The 22567-nt window shown below is 38.8% G+C and overlaps 1 protein-coding gene across 1 annotated transcript in view; it reads left to right on the top strand.

The window, feature by feature from the left end:
• IL2RA (interleukin 2 receptor subunit alpha) overlaps nucleotides 1-22567 on the top strand; it is a 78923-nt gene that overhangs the window by 42999 nt on the left and 13357 nt on the right. The window contains exons 2-3 of the mRNA XM_023548949.2: nucleotides 16146-16337; nucleotides 19071-19181. Coding sequence (XP_023404717.2) covers nucleotides 16146-16337; nucleotides 19071-19181 — 303 coding nt within the window. The remainder of the gene's footprint in view (nucleotides 1-16145; nucleotides 16338-19070; nucleotides 19182-22567) is intronic.

Below are 22567 nucleotides of genomic sequence, written 5' to 3'. Positions count from 1 at the left end.
AGGAGGCTTCCTGGCAGAGTAGGGTACCTCCAGGTACTTATCAGTGGAGCTTCAGAGCTTTGGAACACTTGCCCCAGCAGGGCAGATGCAGGCATGAGGCCCGAGGAGCCGAGAGGCCAAGAGACCAGGAGGCAGGAGTTGAAGAGACAAAGAACACAAGAAGCCAAGCTGCCTCATTCTCAAAAGGTATGGCCATGATGTCAGGGGTTTCAAAGAGTGGAGCCGTGGCCTCTGGTGTTTCTAAAGGTGAAGTCGCCACTCAGAAGGACTAGGAGAATGGTGCGCCTAAAGCTGACGGAGCACAGTTGCTGTCCCAGTGAACCTGGAAGGCAGAGCTGAAGCCCAGGGCCAAGTGGCCTCCACTCAGAATCCAGAGAGTATGGCCAATACCTAGACATTGGAGGGCAGGGTTATTGTGTAAATCATCTCAGAGAACAGAGGATTATTTTTAAAGCCTTGAGGGCTAACGTAATGTGTTCTGCTGACTTGCTTGGTGCCTGTTATCCCTCTTTCCTTCCAGATTCTCCCATTTATAATGGAAATGCCTAGCTTATGCCTGTTCTGCCATTGTACCTTTGGAAGCAAATAACTTGTATCCTAGATTTCACAGACGAAGAGGAATTTTTGGATTTTGGACTTGGAGTTAAGACTTTTGCTATACAATGGTTATGAATATGTTTTGCTGTTGGAAGAATGTGATTTGGGGGGATTTGTCACGGATTGAATTATGTCCCCCCCCAAAATGTGTGTATTAACTTGGTTAGGCCATGATTCTCAGTATTCTGTGGTTGTCCTCCATTTTGTGATTGTAATTTTATGTTAAAGAGGATTAGGGTGGGATTGTAACACCCTCACCAGGTCACATCCCTGATCCAATACAAAGGGAGTTTCCCTGGGGTGTGGCCTGCACCACCTCTTATCTCCGAAGAGAGAAAAGGAAAGGGAACTAAGCAGAGAGTTGGGGACCTCACACCACCAAGAAAGCAGCACCAGGAGCAGAGAGCATCCTTTGGACCCAGGGTCCCTGCACCTGAGAAGCTCCTCGGACAGGGGAAGATTGAAGACAAGGACCTTCCTCCAGAGCCACAGAGAGATAAAATCTTCCCTTGGAGCTGGTGCCCTGAGTTCTGACTTCTAATTTACTAGACTGTGAGAGAATAAACTTCTCTTTGTTAAAGCCATCCACTTGTGGTATTTCTGCTATAGCAGCACTAGATGACCAAGGCATGCCCTTTATTATTGTGGAGAATTTCCCTTCCATTCCTATTTTGCTAAGAGTTTTTATCCTGAGTGGGTGTTGGACTTTGTCAAATGCCTTTTCTGCATCAATTGATAGGGTCATGTGGTTGTTGTCTTTTGTTTTATTTATATGATAGAGCACATTGATTGTTTTTCTAATGTTGAACTATCCCTGCATACCTGGTATGAATCCCATTTGGTCACGGTTTTTTTTTTTTTTTTTGATATGTTGTTGAATTGTATTGGTTAGAATTTTGTTGAGGGTTTTTGTATCTATGTTCATGAGAGATATTGGTCTGTGATTTTCTTTTTTTTTTTTTTTTTTGTGGTGTCTTTACCTGGTTTTGGTATCAGGGTTATGCTGGCTTCATAGAATGAGCTTGGGAGTATACCATCATTTTGTATGCTCTGAAATACCTTTAGTAATAGTGGTGTTAACTCTTCTCTAAAACTGGTAGAATTCTCCAGTGAAGCTGTCAGGGCCAGGGCTATTTTTTGTTGTGAGTTTTTTAATTACCTTTTCAATCTCTTCTTAGGTTATATGTTTATTTAGTTGTTCTACCTCTGTTTGTGTTAGTTTAGGTAGGTAGTGTGTTTCTAGGAAATTCTCCATTTCCTCTGGGTTTTCAACTTTGTTGAAATACAATTTTTCATAGTATTCTGTTATTCCTTTAATTTCATTTGGGTCTGTTGTGATATCGCCCATCTCATTTCTTATTTGGGTTATTTGCTTCCTCTCCTGTTTTTCTTTTATCAGTTTGGCCAATGGTTTATTGATTTTGTTGATGTTTTCAAACAGCTAGCTTTTGGTCTTGTTAACTCTTTCAGTTGTTTTCTATTCTCTATTTCATTTAATTCTCCCCTAATTTTTATTATTTGTTTTCTTCAGGTGCCCAAGGGCTTCTTTTGCTTCTCTCCATTTGTTAAAATTTATAGGGTTAATGTTTTGAATTTGGCCCCCTTTTTTTGTATGTGTGCATTTATTGCTATAAATTGACCTCTGAGCACTGTTTTTGCTGTGTCACAAAGGTTCTGGTAGGATGCGCTTTCATCCTTATTTGATTCTGTGAATTTCTTTATTCTGTCCTTAATTTCTTCTATAACCCAGTAGTTTTTGAGAAAGGTGTTGTTCAGTTTCCAGATGTTTGGTTTTTTTTTTTTTTCCTTGCTTTTTCTGATATTGATTTCTACTTTTATGGCTTTATGGTTAGAAAAGATGCTTTGTAATATTTCAATGCTTTGGATTCTGTTAAGGCTTGCTTTGTGGCCTAATATGTGGTCTATTCTGGAGAATATTCCATGTGTGTTGGGAGAGAAAGTATACTTGACTGCTGTTGGGTGGCGTATTCTGTATATGTCTATGGGGTCAGGTTTGTTGGTTGTGGCATTTAGGACTTCCCTGTCTTTATTGAGCTTCTTTCTGGATGTTCTGTCCTTCATCAAAAGTGGTGTGTTGAAGTCTCCTACTATTATTATGGAGCTGTCCATTTCTTTTTCAATGCTGTTAGAGTTTGTTTTATGTATTTTGGCGCCCTGTCGTTGGGTGCATAAATATTTATTATGGTTATGTCCTCCTGGTGTACTGACCCTTTAATCATTACATAGTGTCCTTCCTTATCCTCTGTGGTAGACTTTGCTTTAAAGTCTATTTTGTCAGAGATTAATATTGCCGCTTCTGCTCTTTTTTTTGATTGTTGTTTGCTTGATATATTTTTTTCCATCCTCTGAGTTTTAGTTTGTGTCTTTAAGTCTGAGATGTGTCTCTTGTGGGCAGCATATAGATTGATTACATCTTTTTATCCATTCTGCCACTCTCTGTCTTTTTATTGGTGCATTTAGCCCATTTACATTCAGCCTAATTATTGATACGTATGAGTTTAGTTCTGTCATTTTGATGTATATTTTGTGTTGATGACAGTTTCTTTGTTCCACTTAATTTTCTTTGCTGAGTTGTTTTTCTTTATGTATTTTCTTTTCATCCTTTTCATTGTTGTTGATTTTGTATGTGCTGAATCTTTATGTTTTTCTTGTTTTTTATTTTTATGTGTAGGGCTGTTAGTTTCCTTTGTAGTTACCTTAATATTTACCATTGTTTTTCTAAGTTTAAACAAACCTTTTACTTCTTTATATCGCCTTGATTTCCTCTCCATATGAAAGATCTATGACTACATTACTTAGTCCCTCTTTTTTGTTTTAATGTTGTCATGTTTTACATATTGACATCTCTGTCTCCCTATTTTCAATGTTTTAGCTTTAATTTATTTGTGACTTCCCTATATGGATTGATATCTGGTTGTTCTGTCCTGTGTTCTAGTCTTGGGTTAGTATCTGATGTTACTGATTTTCTAACCAGAAGACTCCTTTTAGTATCTCTTGTAATTTTGGTTTTGTTTTTAGAAATTTCCTAACCTTCCGTTTATCCGGAAATGCCCTAATTTTGCCATCATATTTCAGAGACAGTTTTGCTGGATATATAATTTTTTTTTTAATTTCTATTGCGCTTTAAGTGCAAGTCTACAAATCAAGTCAGTCTCTCATACAAAAATTTGTATACACCCTGCCACACTTTCCCAATTGCTCTCGCCCCAATGAGACAGCACACTCACCCCCTCCACCTTCCACTCTCATGTCCACTCAGCCAGCCTCTGACCCCCTCCACTCTCCCCTCTCCCCTCCAGACAGGAGATGCCAACATAGTTTTGTGTGTCTACTTGATCCAAGAAGCTCATTCTTCACCGATATCATTTTCCATCCCATAGTCCAGTCCAATCTCTGTCTGAAGAGCTGGCCCCGGGAATGGCTCCTGTTCTGGGCTAACAGAAGGTTCAGGGACTGTGACCTCTGGGGTCCCTCTAGTCCCAGTCAGACCATCAACTCTTGTCCCTTTATGAGAATTTGGGGTCTGCATCCAACCGCTCTCTTGCTCCCTCAGGGGCTCTCCATTGCACTCCCTGTCAGGGCAGTCATTGGTTGTATCCAGGCACCATCTAGCTCTTCATGTCTCAGGGCGATGCAGTCTCTGGTTTATGTGATCTTTTCTGTCTCCTCAGCTCATAATTACCTTGTGTCTTTGGTGTTCTTCATTCTCCCTTGCTCCAGGTGGGCTAAGACCCATTGATGCATTTTAGACGGCCGCTTGCAAGTGTTTAAGACCCCAGATGCCACTCTCCAAAGTGGGATGCAGAATGTTTTCTTAATAGATTTTCTTATGCCAATTGACTTAGACGTCCCCTGAAACCATGGTCCCTAAACCCCCGCCCCTGCTACATTGGCCTTTGAAGAGGTCAATTTATTCAGGAAACTTCATTGGTTTTTGTTTAGTCCAGTTGTGCTGACCTCACCTGTATTGTGTGTTGTTTTTCCCTTCACCTAAAATAATTCTTATCTACTATCTAATTAGTGAAAAATCCTCTCCCTCACTCCCTCCCTCCCCCCTCTCGTAACCATCAAAGAATATTTTCTTCTCTGTTTAAACTATTTCTCCAGTTATTATAATAGTGGCCTTATACAATATTTGTCCTTTTGCAACTGACTAATTTCACTCAGCATAATACCTTCCAGATTCCTCCATGTTATGAAATGTTTCATGGATTCATCATCATTCTTTATCGATGCATAGTATTCCATTGTGTGAATATACCATTATTTATTTATCCATTCATCTGTTGATGGGCACCTTTGTTGCATCCATCTTTTTGCTGTTGTAAACAGTGTTGCAATGAAAATGGGTGTGCGTATATCTGTTGGATATATAATTCTTGACAGACAATTTTTCTCTTTCAAGGCTTTCTATATGTCATCCCAGTGGCTTCTTGCCTGCATGGTTTCTGCTGAGTAGTCAAAGCTTATTCTTATCAGCTCGCCTTCGTAGATGACTTTTCTTTTATCCCTAACAGCTCTTTTTTAAAAAAATTTTATTGTTTTTTAATGAAAGTTTACAAATCAAGTCGGACCGTCATACAAAAATTAACAAGCACATTGCTATATACTCCTAACTGCGCTCCCCCTAATGAGACAGCACACTCCTTCCCTCCTCTATTTCTTTTCGTGTCCATCGAGCCAGATTCTTACCCTCCCTACCCTCTCATTTACCCTTCAGACAGGAGATGCCAACACAGTCTTATGTGTCTACTTGATCCAAGAAGCTCATTCTTCGCAAGTATCATTGTCTACCCCATAGTCTAGTCCAAACCTTGTCTGAAGAGTTAGCTTTAGGAATGATTCCTGTCTTGGGCTAACAGAAGGTCTGGGGACCATGACCTCCAGGGTCCTTCTAGTCTCAGTCAGACCATTAAGTCTGGTCTTTTTATGAGAATTTTGGGTCTGCATCCCACTGCTCTCCTGCTCCCTCAGGGGATCTCTGTTGTGTTCCCTGTCAGGGCAGTCATCAGTGGTAGCTGGGCACCATCTAGTTCTTTTGGTCTCAGGCTGATGTAGTCTCTGGTTTATGTGGCCCTTTCTGTCTCTTGGGCTCACAATTACCTTGTGTCTTTGGTGTTCTTCATTCTTCTTTCCTCCAGGTAGGTTGAGACGAATTGATGCATCTTAGAATGACCACTTGCTGGCGTTTAAGACACCAAAGTGGGATGCAGAATGTTCTCTTAATAGATTTTCTTATGCCAATTGACTTAGATGTCCCCTGAAACCATGGTCCCCAAACCCCTCCCCCTGCTACGCTGACCTTCAATGCCTTCAGTTTATTCAGGAAATTTCTTTGCTTTTGTTTTAGTCCAGTTATGTTGACCTTTCCTGTATTGTGTGTTGTCTTTCCCTTCACCTAAAATAGTTCTTATCTACTATCTAATAAGTGAAAACCCCTCTTCCTCTCTTCCTCCCTCCCCTCTCTCATAACCATCAAAGAATATACTCTTCTCTGTTTAAACTATTTCTTGAGTTCTTACAACAGTGGTCTTATACAATATTTGTCCTTTTGCAGCTGACTATTAATTTCACTCAGGATAATGCCTTCCAGATTCCTCCATGTTATAAAATGTTTCACGGATTCATCATTGTTTTTTATCAATGTCTAATATCCCATTGTGTGAATATACCATAATTTACTTATCCATTCATCCTTTGATGGGCACCTTGGTTGCTTCCAACTTTTTGCTATTGTAAACAGTGCTGCAATGAACATGGGTGTGCATATATTTGTCTGTGTAAAGGCTCTTATTTCTCTAGGATATATTTCAGGGAGTGGAATTGCTGGATCGTATGGTAGTTCTATTTCTAGTTTTTTAAGGAAGCGGCAAATCAATTTCCAAAGTGGTTGTACCATTTGACATTCCCACCAGCAGTGTATAAGTGCTCCAGTCTCTCCACAACCTCTCCAACATTTATTATTTTGTGTCTTTTGGATTAATGGCAGCCTTGTTGGAGTGAGATGGAATCTCATTGTAGTTTTGATTTACTTTTCTTTAATGGATAATGATTGTGAGCATTTCCTCATGTATCTGTCAGCCACCTGAATGTCTTCATTAGTGAAGTGCCTGTTCATATCTCTCGCCCATTTTTTAATTGAGTTTTTTGTCTTTTCGTAGTTGAGTTTTTGCAATATCATGTAGATTTTGGAGATCAGATGCTGATCGGAAACGTCATAGCTAAAAACTTTTTCCCAGTCTGTAGGTAATCTTTTCACTCTTTTGGTGAAGTCTTTGGGTGAGCGCAGGTGTTTGATTGTTAGGAGCTCCCGGTTATCTAGTTTCTCTTCTGCATGGTTAGTAATGTTTCGTATACTGTTTATGTCAAGTGTTAGGGCTCCTAGCGCTGTCCCCATTTTTTCTTCCACGATCTTTATCAATTTAGATTTTATATTTAGGTCTTTGATCTATTTTGAGTTAGTTTTTGTGCATGGTGTGAGGTATGGATCTTGTTTCATTTTTTTTCAGATGGATATCTAGTTATGCCAGCACCATTTGTTAAAAAGACTGTCTTTTCCCATTTAACTGATTTTGGGACTTTGTCAAATATCAGCAGCTTATATGTGGATGGATTTATGTCTGGATTCTCAATTCTGTTCCATTGGTCTATGTATCTGTTGTTGTACCAGTACCAGGCTGTTTTGACTACTGTGGCAGTATATTAGGTTCTAAAACCAGGTAGAGTGAGGCCTCCCACTTTGTTCTTCTTTTTCAGTAATGCTTTACTTACCCGGGGCCTCTTTCCCTTCTGTATGAAGTTGGTGATTTGTTTCTCCATCTCATTAAAAAATGTCTTTGGAATTTCGATGGGAATTGCATTGTATCTATAGATGGCTTTTTGTAGAATAGACATTTTTACAATGTTAAGCCTTCCTATCCATGAATAAGATATGTTTTTCCAATTATGTAAGCCTCTTTTGGTTTCTTGCAGTAGTGTCTTGTAGTTTTCTTTGTATACATCTTTTACGTCTCTGGTAAGATTTACTCCTAAATATTTTATCTTCTTGGGAGCTACTGTAAATGGTATTTATTCTGTGATTTCCTCTTCGATGTTCTTTTTGTTGGTGTAGAGGAATCCAACTGATTTTTGTATGTTTGTCTTGTATCCTGATACTCTGCTGAACTCCTCTATTAGTTTCAGTAGTTTTCTTGAGGATTCCTTAGGGTTTTCTGTGTATAAAATCATGTCATCTGCAAATAGAGATACTTTTACTTCTTCCTTACCAATCTGGATGCCCTTTATTTCTTTATCTAGCCTAATTGGTCTGGCTAGGACCTCAAGCACAATGTTGAATAAGAGTGGTGATAAAGGGCGTCCTTGTCTGGTTCCTGATCTCAAGGGGAATGCTTTCAGGCTCTCTCCATTTAGGGTGATGTTGGCTGTTGTTTTCGTGTAAATGCCCCTTATTATGTTGAGGAATATTCCTTCTATTCCTATTTTGCTGAGAGTTTTTATCACGAATAGGTGTTGAACTTTGTAAAATGCCTTTTCTGCATCGATTGATCAAATCATGTGGTTCTTGTCTTTTGTTTTATTTATATGATGGATTGCAGTGATTGTTTTTCTAATGTTGAACCATCCCTGCACACCTGGTATGAAACCCACTGTGTCATGGTGAATTATTTTTTTGATATCTTGTTGATTTCTATTGGCTAGAATTTTGTTGAAGATTATTGCATCTAAGTTCATCAGGGATATAGGTCTGTAATTTTGTTTTTTTGTAGTCTTTACCTGGTTTTAGTAACAGTGATATGCTGGCTTCATAAAATGGGTTTGGGAGTATTCCATCCTTTTCTATGCTCTGAAATACCTTTAGTAGTAGTGGTGTTAATTCGTCTCTGAAAGTTTGGTAGAACTCTGGAGGGTAGCTGTCCAGGCCAGAGCTTTTATTGTTGGGAGTTTTTTGATTACTTTTCAATTTCTTCTTTCGTTATGGGTCTATTTAGTTATTCTACCTTTGTTTGTGTTAGTTTAGGTAGGTAGCGTGTTTCTAGGAATTCATCCATTTCTTCTAGGTTTTCAAATTTGTTAGAGTACAATTTTTCATAGTAATCTGATATGATTCTTTTAATTTCAGTTGGGTCTGTTGTAATATCCCCCATCTTCTTTCTTATTCAGGTTATTTGCTTCCTCTCCTGTTTTTCTTTTGTCAGTTTGGCTGATGGTTTATCATTTTTCTTAATTTTTTCAAAAAACCAGCTTTCAGTCTTGTTAACTCTTTCAATTGTTTTTCTGTTTTCTGTTTCATTTAGTTCTGCTCTAATTTTTGTTATTTCCTTTCTTCTAGTGTCTGAAGCCTTCTTTTGTTGCTCTCTTTCTATTTGTTCAAGTTGTAGGGATAATTCTTTGATTTCAGCCCTTTCTTCTTTTTGTATGTGTGCATTTATTCATATAAATTGACCTCTGAGCACTGCTTTTGCTGTGTCCCAAAGGTTCTAATAGGAAGTGTTTTCATTCTCACTGGATTCTTTGAATTTCTTTATTTCGTCCTTAATGTCTTCTATAACCCAGTCTTTTTGAGCAGGGTGTTGTTCAGTTTCCAAGTGTTTGATTTCTTTTCCCTGCTTTTTCTGTTGTTGATTTCTACTTTTATGGCCTTATGGTCAGAGGAGATGCTTTGTAATATTTCAATGTTTTGGATTCTGCTAAGGCTTGCTTTATGACCTGATATGTGGTCTAGTCTAGAGAATATTCCATGTGCACTAGAAAAGAAAGTATACTTGGCTGCTGTTGGGTGGAGTGTTCTGTATATGTCTATGAGGCCAAGTTGGTTGATTGTGGCATTTAGATCTTCCGTGTCTTTATTTAGCTTCTTTCTGTATGCCCTGTCCTCCACCGAAAGTGGTGTGTTGAAATCTACTATGATTGTGGAGCTGTCTATCTCACTTCTCTATGCTGTTAAAGTTTGTTTCATATATCTTGCAGCCCTGTCATTGTGTGTGTAAATATTTAATATGGTTATATCCTCCTGGTATATTGTCCCTTTAATCAATAAATAGTGTCCCTCCTTATCCTTTGTCGTGGATTTAACTATATGGTCAGATGTTAATATTGCCACTCCTGGTCTTTTTTGATTGCTGTTTGCTTGATATATTTTTTTCCATCCTTTAAGTTTTAGTTTATTTGTGTCTCTAAGTGTAAGGTATGTCTCTTGTAGGCAGCATATAGATGGACAGTGTCTCTTTTATCCATTCTGCCACTCTCTGTCTCTTTATCAGTGCATTTAGTTCATTAACATTCAGCGTAATTATGGATAGGTTTTTTTTTATGAGTTTAGTGCTGTCATTTTGATGTCTTTTTTTGTGTGTTGTTGACAGTGTCTTTTTCTGTCTTACTTTTTTGTGCTGAGTAATTTATCTTTATATATCGTCTTTTCCTCTTATTTGTCATTGTTGATTTAGTTTCTGCTGAGTCTCTATTTTTTTTCTTGTATTTTATTTTGGTGGGTAGGATAGTTAGTCTCCTTTGTGGTTACCTTATTATTTACCTCTATTTTTCTAAGTTTAAACCTAACTTTTATTTCTTTGTATTGCCTTGTCTTCCACTCCATATGAAAGATCTATGACTACATTTCTTAGTCCCTCTTTTTTATTTTAATGTGGTCTTCTTTTACATAATGAGATCGCTTTTTCCCCATTTTAAGCATTTTTTTAATCTTGATTTATTTTTGTGGTTTCCCTGTCTGTGTTAACATCTGATTATTCTGTCCAGTGTTCTAGTCTTGGTTTGATACCTGATGTTATTGATTTTCTAACGAGAGAACTCCCTTTAGTATTTCTTGTAGTTTTAGTTTGGTTTTTACAAAATCCCTAAACTTCTGTTTATCTGGAAATGTCCTAATTTCATCTTTATATTTAAGAGACAGTTTTGCTGGATATATGATTCTTGGCTGGCAATTTTTTTCCTTGAAAACTTTATATAAGTCATCCCATTGCTGTCTTGCCTGCATGGTTTCTGCTGAGTAGTCCAAGCTTATTATTATTGACTGTCCTTTATAGGTCACTTTTCATTTATTCCTAGCTGCTCTTAAAATTCTCTCTTTACCTGTGGTTTTGGCCAGTTTGATTATGTCTTGGTGACTTTTTTTAACATCTACCTTATGTGGTTTTTTAATGAGCATTTTGGATTGATATCTTCTCATCCTTCACGATATCAGGTAAGTTTTCTGCCGACAAATCTTCAACAATTCTCTCTGTGTTTTCTTTTATCCCTCCCTGTTCTGGTTCTCCAATCACTCATAGGTTATTTCTCTTGATAGAGTCCTACATGGTTCTTAAGGTGTCTTCATTTTTTTTTTTAATTCTTTTATCTGATATTTCTTCAAATATATTGGTGCTAAGTGCTTTATCTTCAAGGTCCTCAATTCTGCCTTCCACTTGCTCAATTCTGTTCCTCTGACTTTCTACTGAGCTGTCCAATTCTGTAATTTTATTTTTAATCTTTTGAATTTCTGATTGTTGTCACTCTATGGATTCTTCCAGCTTATTAAATTTTTCATTATATTCTTGAAGAACCTTTTTAATTTCTTCAACTGTTTTATCTGTGTTTTCCTTGGCTTGTTCTGCGTATTGCCTGATCTCCTTCCTTATGTTTTGAAGAGTTCTGCATATTAATCTTTTGAATTCTGAATCTGGTAATTCCAGGGAGCCACCTTCATCCAGAAGATCTTTGACTCTCTGTTTTGAGAGCTTGTTGAAGTGATCATGGCCTGTTTCTTTATGTGGTTTGATATTGACTGTTGCCTCCAAGCCATCTATAAATTATTGTATTAGCTTATTTTATGTTTGCTTACTGTATCCTAGTTTCTTGCTTTGTTCTGTGTTGATATGCCAAATGGGTAGCTTGAGTGAGCTAGCTTGCTTATTTTCACAATTGGACCTCTGATGTCATGTTACCAGATGGGTAGAGATGTTATCAGGTATATGAGCTTATGAGTCCATTGACTTTTCTTTTGATTCAGCTCAGGTGTCCAAGTAGCTGGTTATCAAGCGTGTGGTATAGGCTCTGTCCTACAGTCTTACAGGAGCAGGGGTGTTTGGTGTAGGTACCGGTATCTGGTTGCAGCAGGGGGTCATGCTCTGAACAAGTCAGGGGGCTGAGAACCAAACCCTGAGTATCTCTGAGGAAAGCACATCCCTCTTCCCTAAAGCATGCAGGTGGGTGGGTTCTGCAGATGGGCCATGGGCACCCAATGCTTTTGGTTGTAAGGACTGGGAGGTACCAGTTATCCTTGGACTGCTGTCATGGGGGCTGCGTGATCTAAGAGGAGCCACCAGTCCTCAGGCCCCTGATGTTTGTAAGTGAGTACCCTGTTTAACAGGCAAAGCTGTGTCAAATATCAAATAGCCACCTCTCCACCACACAGCTTATACAGTCACAGTCTGCCAGCAAGGGCCTATTCTCCTGAAATAGGCCCACATTGGTCCATGCAGGGGGAAACGTATTCAAAGTCCATGGACCATTTATGCCTGGACAGTAGCCGCTTCTGTCCCGAGCTTACCAGTTTAGTGGAGTTGGCAAATTATCTTTTCCCCCGTTGTGAATTTATTCCTTCTCCAAGTGCAGGAGCATGGCTCAGGGCACTCAAATGGGCCTATCTCAGGAAATTATAGAACCATATCATTAATATCACATGCAAATAAAATTTTGCTGAAGATCATTCAAAAATGGCTGCAGCAGTATATCGACAGGGAACTGCCAGAAATTCAGCCTGGTTCCAGAAGAGGACATGGAACCAGGGATATCTTTGCTGATGTCAGATGGATCCTGGCTGAAAGCAGAGAATACCAGAAGGATGTTTAAAAAAAAAAAATTATTGACTATGCAAAGGCATTCGACTGTGTGGATCATAACAAATTATGGATAACACTGTGAAGAATGGGAATTCCAGAACACTTAATTGTGCTCATGAGGAACCTTTACATAGATCAAGAGGCAGCTGTTCAGACAGAACAAGGGAATACTAATTGATTTAAAGTCAGGAAAGCTGTGCATCAGGGTTGTATTCTTTCACCATACCTATTTAATCTGTATGCTGAACAAATAATACAAGAAGCTAAACTATATGAAGAAGAATGGGGCATCAGAATTGGAGGAAGACTCACTAACAACCTGCGTTATGCAGATGACACAACCTTGCTTGCTGAAAGTGAAGAGGACTTGAAGCACTTACTAATGAAGATCAAAGACCACAGCCTTCAGTATGGATTACACCTCAGCATAAAAATCCTCACAAATGGACCAATGAGCAACATCATGATAAACGGAGAAAAGATTGAAGTTGTCAAGGATTTCATTTTACTTGGATCCACAATCAACAGCCATGGAAGCAGCAGTCGAGAAATCAAAAGACTCATTGCATTGGGCAAATCTGCTGCAAAGGACCTCTTCAAAGTGTTGAAGAGCAAAGATGTCACCTTGAAGACTAAGGTGCACCTGACCCAAGCCATGGTATTTTCAATTGCATCATATGCATGTGAAAGCTGGACAATGAATAAGGAAGACAGAAGAGTTGACGCCTTTCAATTGTGGTGTTGGCAAAGAATGTTGAATATATCATGGACTGCCAAAAGAACGAACAAATCCGTCTCAGAAGAAGAGCGGCCAGAATGCTCCTTATAGGCAAGGATGGCGAGACTGCATCTTACATACTTTGGACATGTTGTCAGGAGGGATCAGTCCCTGGAGAAGGACATCATGCTTTGCAGAGTACAGGGTCAGCGGAAAAGAGGAAGACCCTCAACAAGGTGGATTGACACAGTGGCTGCAACAATGAGCTCAAGCATAACAACGATAATAAGGATGGTGCAGGACGGGGCAGTGTTTCATTCTGTTGTGCATAGGGTCGCTATGAGTTGGAACCCACTCGACAGTACCTAACAACAATAACAACAGATTGTCATATATAATCAATTCACTTGTTTTTTTGGGTCTTTGTTGTAAGAGGGACCACAGGAAGCATCTCACTACTCCACCATCTTGGCCCCACCTTGGCTTTTTTTTTTTTTTTTTAATGAATGTATGTTGAATTTTTTCAAACATTTTTTCTGAATACGTTGAGGTTTTCATGTGATTTTCATCCTTTATGTCATAAATGTGATGTGTTACATTCACAGATTTTCAAATGTTAAACTAGACTTACGTGCCTAGTTTAAATCTTCTTGGTCATAACATTTTACCCTTTTTATATATTCCTATTTTTTTATTTTATATATGATTGGGGGAAACCCTGGTGGCGTAGTGGTTAAGTGCTACGGCTGCTAATCAAAGGGTCGGCAGTTTGAATCTGTCAGGCACTCCTTGGAAACTCTATGGGGCAGTTCTACTCCATCCTATAGGGTCGCTATGAGTCGGAATCGACTTGACGGCACTGGTTTTTGGGGTTTATATATGATTGGAAACCCTGGTGGCATAGTGGTTAAGTGCTATGGGTGCTAACCAAAGGGTCGGCAGTTCAAACCCACCAGGCTCTCCTTGGAAACTCTATGGGGCAGTTCTACTCTGTCCTATAGGGTCGCTATGAATCAGAATCGACTCGATGGCACTGGGTTTTTGTTTTATATATGATTTGCAAATACTTTTTAATGAATTTTGCATCTATGTTCATAAAGAATAGTGATCTGTAATTTTTTTTTCTTGCAATGTCTGAGTCAAGTTTTGATATCAGAATTTTACTGGCTTCATAAAATTAGTTAGCAAGTATCCACTTCCCCTCTATTTCCTGAAGAAGTTTGCATAAGAGTGACAGTATTTATTTCTTAAATATTTGGTAGAATTAATCAGTGAAATCATTTGGACATGTAATTTTCTTTGTGGGAATGTTTTTGGTTATGAATTCAATTACTTTAATAGATACAATGCTATTATTGTTTTCTAATTCTTTTTGTGTCATTTTGGGAAATATTACTTTTCATTGAATTTGTTCATTTCATCTGTTGTCAAATTTATTTACATACATATGCTCATAGTATTGCCTTATCTTTTCATATCTCTAGACTCTATAGTGATGTTCTTTTCATTCCTGATATTGGTTATTTGTTCTCTCTGTTTCTCTCTCTCCCCCTATTCTTCCTCCTTTCCTCCTTCCCTCTTCAGTTTTGCTAAGAGTTTATCAATTTTATTAATCATTTCAAAGAACCAACTCTTGGCTTTGTTAGTTTTCTCTATTGTTTGCCTGTTTTATATTTTATTAATTTCCTTTTTATTTTCTTCTTTATACTACTCTGAGTTTAATTTGCTTATATTTTCCAGCTTCTTAACATCAAAGCATAGATCACTGATTTATTTTTTCTAATATAAACATTCAAAATTATTTAAAATTATAAATTTCTCTCTAAGCCCTGCTTTAGCTACATCCAACAAATTTTGATGTGTTGTATTTTCATTATAATTCATTTGGAACCATCTTCTACTTTTCTTTGTGACTTATTCTCTGACCTATGGGTTATTTAAAATTGTATTTTTAAATTTTCAAATATTTGGTATTTTCTAGATATCTTCTTTATTTTAAATTTTATCCACTGTGGTCAAAGGACATACTCTCTAAGATTTCAATCTTTTGAAATTTATTTAGACATTTTAAGGGCCACCATTTAGTTATCTTAGTAGATGTCCCATGTGCACTTGAAAAGAAAGGTATTCTGCATTTGTTGGATATAATATTTTATAAATGGAAATTAATAAAGTTGGTTAAAAGATTTTTTTAAGTTGGTTAATAATGATTAAATCTATAGCTTACTGATTTTTATTTAGTTGGTGTGTCAATTATTGAGAGAATAGTGTTAAAATTTTTTACCAATGTGGATTTATCTGTTTCCCTTTAATCCTGTCAATTTTTTCCTTTATGAACTTTGAAACTCTATTATTAAGATGCACAGACATTTAGGATTGTTTTGCTTCCTGGTGAGTTGAGACTTTCATAATGAAATGTTCCTCTTTATCCTTTTTAGTACTTTTTATCTTAAAGCCACTTTCTGACATCAATATAGCAACACAGGTTTTTTATGTTTACTTTTACATGATATATCTTTTTTCTATCCTTTTACTTTAACCTAGCATTTTCTTTGCATTTAAAGTGTATTCTCTTGTAGGGAGCATATAGTTGGGTCCTGCTGCTTTATCTAGTCTGAAAATCTCTACCTTTTAAATTATGTGCCTTGTCCATTTACATTTAATGTAACTATTGATATGGTTGGATCTAGGTCTACCTTGTAGATACCTGTTTCCTAATTGAGACCTCTGCTCTTTTATCCTTCTATTCTTCATTTTCTCTCTTTATTTTGGTTAACTTTTGAACTATCTATGGTACAAAGGCTTCTAAAGAACAGTGGTAATAGCCTTAGTTCCCTTCTAGGAGATGGTAGGTTATATATAAATATTTTAAATACAGGGAAGAAATATGTGATTAAATAATTACATGAGTAGATATGTGAGTGTTTGATGGGAACCTTCTGAACTCCTGATAAGTTTTTTTTTTTCCTTTGCAGAGTTTTGTTACGATGGTCCACCAGAGATCAGATATGCCACTTTCAAAGCCCACACATACAAGAATGGCACCATACTCAACTGTGAATGCAAGAAAGGTTTTCGCAGAATAAGAAATGGATCACCGTATATTCTTTGTACAGGAAATTCTAGTCATGTTTCCTGGGAAAACAAATGTCAATGCATGAGTAATTGTAAGTGATTCCTTTTGTAACTACCCAGGGAAGGAGAACTGTAACACACAGAGACACTGCTTCAGCTTTTGTTGACTCAGCCCCATAGACAAAAATTGGCTTGTTCACTCTCCCTCAGAAAAGTTAACATTGTACTCTACACACAGATGATAACTAATTTTAGTACTTCCTGGAATATTTAGTCATTAAACAAATATTTAATGAGCATTTATTTGTTCCTGTGGGACAGTTCTATACTCAGTCCTACAGGGTTGCTATGAGTCAGAATCAACTCAACAGCAATGGGTTTTGTTTATTAGTTCCCAAGGACTGTTCTAGGACCTGGAGATACAATAGGGATAGCGCTCAAGAAGTTTACATTTCAGGGTGCAGGGGAAAGACATCACACTAAAAATTACAAAACAATTTGAAAATAGTTCTAGTGAAAAATACTGACCTATAAGGCTGAGTTAACTTTTTTATTTTTTGGTTTTCAAAGCTCACACATCATACCATTTATATCCTAGCTCTATCCCTGAACAACATGACAGCGTGAATTCCTAAGAATTTCCCATTCTCCCCCTCCACCCATCCCCTTTTCAATAACCATCTCTGAACTATGGAATAAGTTCTGGGTAGAAAGAAGGAGGCAATGAGAGAGGCATTTTCTCCCTTAATGAGTATAAAGAGAGGAAAAGATCATTCTTCTAAATTCTGAGGTCTTATCTATTACCATGGAGCCCTGGTGGCACAGTGGTTAAGAGCCTGGTTGCTAACCAAATGTTGGCAATTCAAATCTACCAGCCTTTCCATGGAAACCCTATGGGGCAGTTCTACTCTGCCCTATTGGGTTGCTATGAGTTGGAATCGACTCGACAGCAATGGGTTTGGTTTTGGTTTATCTATTACCAATATTTTTCACTCTGGTTCTGTGACACCTTTCAGAGATTTCTTTGGGGAAAAAATGTACTGTCCAGGAGAAAGCATTGTCAAGTATTGTCAGTGCAGGACCTTCCCCAGCCCCATGTCAGAAACTGGCTTTCCGGAGCATGAGGAATATATCCAAATACCCTATATCCCCAAAAAGGCTGCTGCTTATTGTTCCAGTCCAGCAGGAATCCTTTGGGTGCAGGAGGGAGGGAGCGAAGGTGAGATTTGGGAGGACAGAGAGGGAAGCGACAAGCCCACAGGCAGATCAAACTGCTATTTGGGCTCCAAATCAGCAGGAGGAAAACAGCAAAGCAGAAAAGGTGGTTAACTTTTAACTTATTTATTTATGGACATCAAAACATAGCTTAAGAGCCTTAGACCATGGTCCTCAATGCTGGATGTAATTGGAATCGTTGTTGGAGATTTTTTAAAGTACACCTGTCCAAGGATTAATCCTGACCTGACGAATCTGAGATTCCAATGCTCTGTCAAGGTTGCAAATCACTGCTTCAGATGGTCTTTCCCAAGTAAATAAACAACAAGCATCCAGCACCTGCTATATGTCTGGCTCTATGCCCAATATTATGGTAGATAAAAATGTTAGACATCTGTCTTGATATCTGCCCTCAAGGAGTTTACAGACAGGGGAGAAGGCAGAACTAGCGCATATGAAAGGACTAAAGGACAGCTTAGTGGCTGCCAACACTAAGAACCCCAAACATCATGGTTGCTGGTAAAGGCGAGCAGAGATGGTGGGATCACGTATTCAAATAGTGTAGGTATGTTTCCTCCCTTGAATGACCCCTTCTAAAGACACTTTCTAAATCTAAGTTTATCTGATACCATGACTTGCTGTTGAGCCTTCTTCCTTTAATCCCAGAAGCTCTCTGACATAAGTTCCATTTCCCCACTAGGTCTCTTATTCATTGTGTGGTATTAGAATGTAGTGAACAGTGGTAAATTCATCTGTCTTTTTATTTTGTAAGACGATGTCAGTGAGCCTTGGTATCTTTGTCCTACCCAAACCATGTAAAAACCAAACCAAACCCGTTGCTGCCAAATCAATTCTGACTTATAGCAACCCTATAGGACAGAGTAGAACTGCCCCACAGAGTTTCCGAGGAGCACCTGGTGGATTTGAATTGCCAACATTTTGGTTAGCAGCTGTAGCACTTAACACTATGCTACCAGGGTTTCCAAACCATGTATGGACTGCAAAATTTGAAGCATTGCATTATCACTCTTTGCTAGCAGGTCCCCTCTCTCACACTAAGTTGGAATTCTGATCTCCATTTCACTGTGGTGCCAATATCCAACTCCTTTGCCAAATACCACAATAGAGACATGTTACAGGATAAGTTTTCTTGTCATTGCTTTAAGATTGTATCTCTCTAGCTTTTTAAGTTCTGAACTGCTTTAGGGGAGCAAAGGAGCCAGTGGGTCATTGAACCAGACCACTCCTAATCGCCATCAGCCACATACCCATGCACAATATTGACAGAATTGATGAAAAAAGAACAGAGTTCTTTTTGAGGACACACACACACACTTCTACCAGAAAAGCGTTCATTCTTTCTGAAACATATTGTAGGCATTGCAATTATGCACATGAATATCAAGAGGCCAGTGCTGAGCTGGGTGGGAGCAGGCCCCACTGAGAGCACCCCTAGGGCATGGCTCATCTTTGTAACCAGCACCCAGACGTTGCCTGGCACTTCCCAGATACTAGATAGACACTCTTTTTGAGTGAATAAATGAATGAACAGTGTTTTTTATTTTTAACATTTGTGAAGTTATTTGCTTCATTCTACACATATTCTCTAGCCCCTTGGTACACAGAGAAACAAGTTACATCTAAACCTGAACAAGAAGAGGAAAGAAAAAGCTCGGAAATGCAAAGTCAGATGCAGCTCCTGGACCAAGTAAAGCTTCTAGGTAAGAGATGGATTTCAAACTGTCCTTTGCCTGACTCCTCAGAACTGACCCTTCTCTTGCATGTGTGTGATAATGTTTCCCAAAGGAGGAAAGTCATTTTCTAAGGCTATCAGGTTAAAAAAAAAAAAAGACAAGATCTATTCGATAGTGTCTGCTGGCTATTTTCTCAGCATCTCAAACCACTCTCACAGCAGCCTACTTGGGCTCAGGGCTTCTTTTTCCTGAAGGTATTGCATACTTCATAGCTTTGGGAGCTGGCCGAGTAGAATTCAACTCAATTCCATTCAAAAAGCTTGTGTTGGGACTAACTGCATGCCAGGCACTGCAGACAGAAGATACAAATAGGAATAGAACAACAGTCCTTTCCCTCAAGGAAACCCTCTGTATTTTTCCGTAAGTACAAGACAATGAACTGCAAGCAGAACAATTTCTTTCAGGTGTTTCTTTCAGGTCCTGATTGTAAATTGTGCTGTGCTGGGGATTCTGAAAAACTGCAGACAAATAGCTCCTAGCTAATGCGCTGTGCAAGAGTGAGCACTGTGACTACCACCTGGCCTGCCTACTCCTCTCCAAAATGACTAATGTTTAAGTCCTAATGTCAGGGAGAAAGACAGCCTGTTAGGAAAACCTGAGCTTTTTGGGGACCAGCAAACCTTAAGAGACCCTGTAGCCAAAAAAAGAAAGGAAAACCTGAAACTCATAGCCATCAAGTCAAATCCAACTCATAGCAAACCTATAGGACAGAGTAGAACTGCCCCGTAGGGTTTCCAAGAAGCAGCTGGTGGATTTGATCTGCCAACCTTTTGGTTAGCAGCCAAAGCTATTAACCACTGTGCAACCAGGGCTCCTGAGACCCTACAGCCCTATGCTAATTTTGTAACTTAACAAAGAGCATTATCTTATCATAGATACTCTCATTTGAGCCTCACAACCCAATGAGTCAGGGAGCAGGAAATACTATTCCCATTTACTGATGAAGAAACTGTGACACGAAGAAGTTACAAGACTTGGCTAGGCTCACATAATAGAACAGGAATAACACCTCCAAAACAAACAAACAAAAAACAGTTGTCTTCGAGTCACATGACCCTATGTACATCACAGTAGAACTGTGCTCCATAGCATTTTTTTTTTTAATTAACTGAGGTCCTTACTTCATTTGAATATTCTCAGCTTTTCCTTATTGTCCTTTTTTTTTGTTGTTCCAGGAGATGAATACATCTCCTTAGGCTCCTCTTGGTTGTGACAGTTTCTTAGATGTTCCTTGCTTTTGTTGACTTTGACAATTTTAAGGAGTACTAGTCAGGTGTTTCATAGCATGTCCCTCAGTGGGATTTGTCTGATGTTGTTCTCACAATAAGAATGGGGTAACGTTTTGTTTTGTTTTTCCGGGGGAAGACCACAGAGGTAAAATGCAATTTTCATCACATCATTTCAAAGATGTTGTTGTTATTAGTCACCATTTCATCAGCTCTGGTTCATAGCGACCCCATACATAACAGAACGTAACTTTGCTGGTCTTGCACCATCTTCATGATCATTGGCATGTTTGAGCACATTCTTGCAGCCAGTGTGTCAATCCATCTCACTGAGGGTTTCCCTCGACTTTGCTGGCACTCCACTTTACCAAACATGATGCCCTTCTCCAGTGATTGGTCCCTCCCTATGAGATATCCAAAGAAAGCGAGTTGAAGTCTCAAACAATGTTCTGTGACCCATAGTGTTTTCATCTGTTAATTTTTAGAATTAGATTGCCAGGTTTTTCTTCTTAGTTGGTCTTAGCCTTGAAGCACGGCTAAAACCAATCCATCATCATGGGTGACCCTGCTGGTTTTTGAAATACCAGTGGCATAGCTTCCAGCATCACAGCAACACTCAAGCCACCACAGTAGAACAAACCCACAGATAGGTGGTAGATTTCAAGGGTACATACTGTCAATATGGTTTATCACTGTGGATGTTAACCTCATTACCTGGTTTCAAGTAGTGTTTATCAGATTTCTCCACTGTAAAGTTATCTTCCCCACACCCCCTTTCCATACTGTGCTCTTGCAAAGAAAGTCCTTATGTGCAGCCCACATTTAAGAAGTGAGGAGTTATGCTCCATGTCGCTGAGGGTAAAGTAGCTACTGAAATTATTTGGATTCTTATGCATGAATTCTTCTTCATGTCTATTGCCGTTATTTATTTATTCAATCATTTTTATCAGTATGGACACATGGGTATATATTTCATACTTTGATTTATAATCCAGTACTTTTTAAAAATATTTCATTGGTTTTAGGTGAAAGTTTACAGTGAATATTAGTTTCTTATTCAAATATTTATACACAAATTATTTTGCGACATTGGTTGCAATCCTCGTATTGTGTCAGTACCCTCCCTCTTTCCACCCCGGGTTCCCCATGTCCATTAGTCCAGTTTTCCTGTCTCTTCATGCCTTCTCGGCTTTGCTTTTGGACAGATGTTGCCCATTTGGTCTCACATACTGGATTGAACTAAGAAGCACGTTCCTCATGTGTGTTATTGTTTGTTTTATAGGCCTGTCTAATTTTATGGTAATCTTTGGCTGAAAGGTGACTTCAGGAGTGGCTTCAGTTCTGAGTTAGCAAAGTGTCAGGGGGCATAGTCTCGGGGGCTCCTCCAGTTTCTGTCAGACCAATAAGCCTGGGTTTGTTTGTTTTTTTGCGTGTGAGGAATTTGAATTTTGTTCTATATTTTTCTCCCGCTGTGTCTGAGACCCTCTATTATGATCCCTGTCAGAGTCTTCCATGATAGTAGCTCGGTACCATCTAGTTCTTCTAGGCTAAGGCTGGTGGAGGCTGTGGTCCATGTGGTCCCTTAGTTCTTCAGGCTAATATTTTCCTTGTATCTTTGGTTTTCTTCATTATTCTTTGCTCTGGATGGGATAGGACTAACAGATGTATCTTAGATGGCTTGTTGCAAGCTTTTACAATCCAAGATGCTACTCATCAAAGAAGGATGTAGAACATTTTCCTTATGAACTATGTTATGCCAGTTGACGTAGATGTCCCCCAAGACCATGGTTCTCAGCCCTCAGCCCCAGTAACTCGATCCCTCAAGGTGTTTGGATATGTCTAGGAAGCTTCTGGAGTTCTGGTGGCATAGTGTTTAAGAGTTTGGCTGCTAACCAAAAGGTCGGTAGTTCAAATCCGCCTTGGAAACTGTATGGGGCAGTTCTGCTCTGTCCTATAGGGTCAGTAGGAGTCGGAATTGACTCCACGGCAACCGACTTGGCTTGACAGTACAGGAGATAGTCGTATCAGGACTGCTCAGCCCCAGGCCGGGGCAGGGAGGTTACATAGGGTCTTTGGGTACTAGGGTTGTGGAAAGTCAGAGCGTACATGCAGTTGCACATGTCTGGG

The sequence above is a fragment of the Loxodonta africana genome, chromosome 4 (assembly GCF_030014295.1).
Source record: "Loxodonta africana isolate mLoxAfr1 chromosome 4, mLoxAfr1.hap2, whole genome shotgun sequence".
Taxonomy (NCBI): Eukaryota; Metazoa; Chordata; class Mammalia; order Proboscidea; family Elephantidae; genus Loxodonta; species Loxodonta africana.
This window is presented reverse-complemented; position numbering and strand designations above follow the sequence as displayed.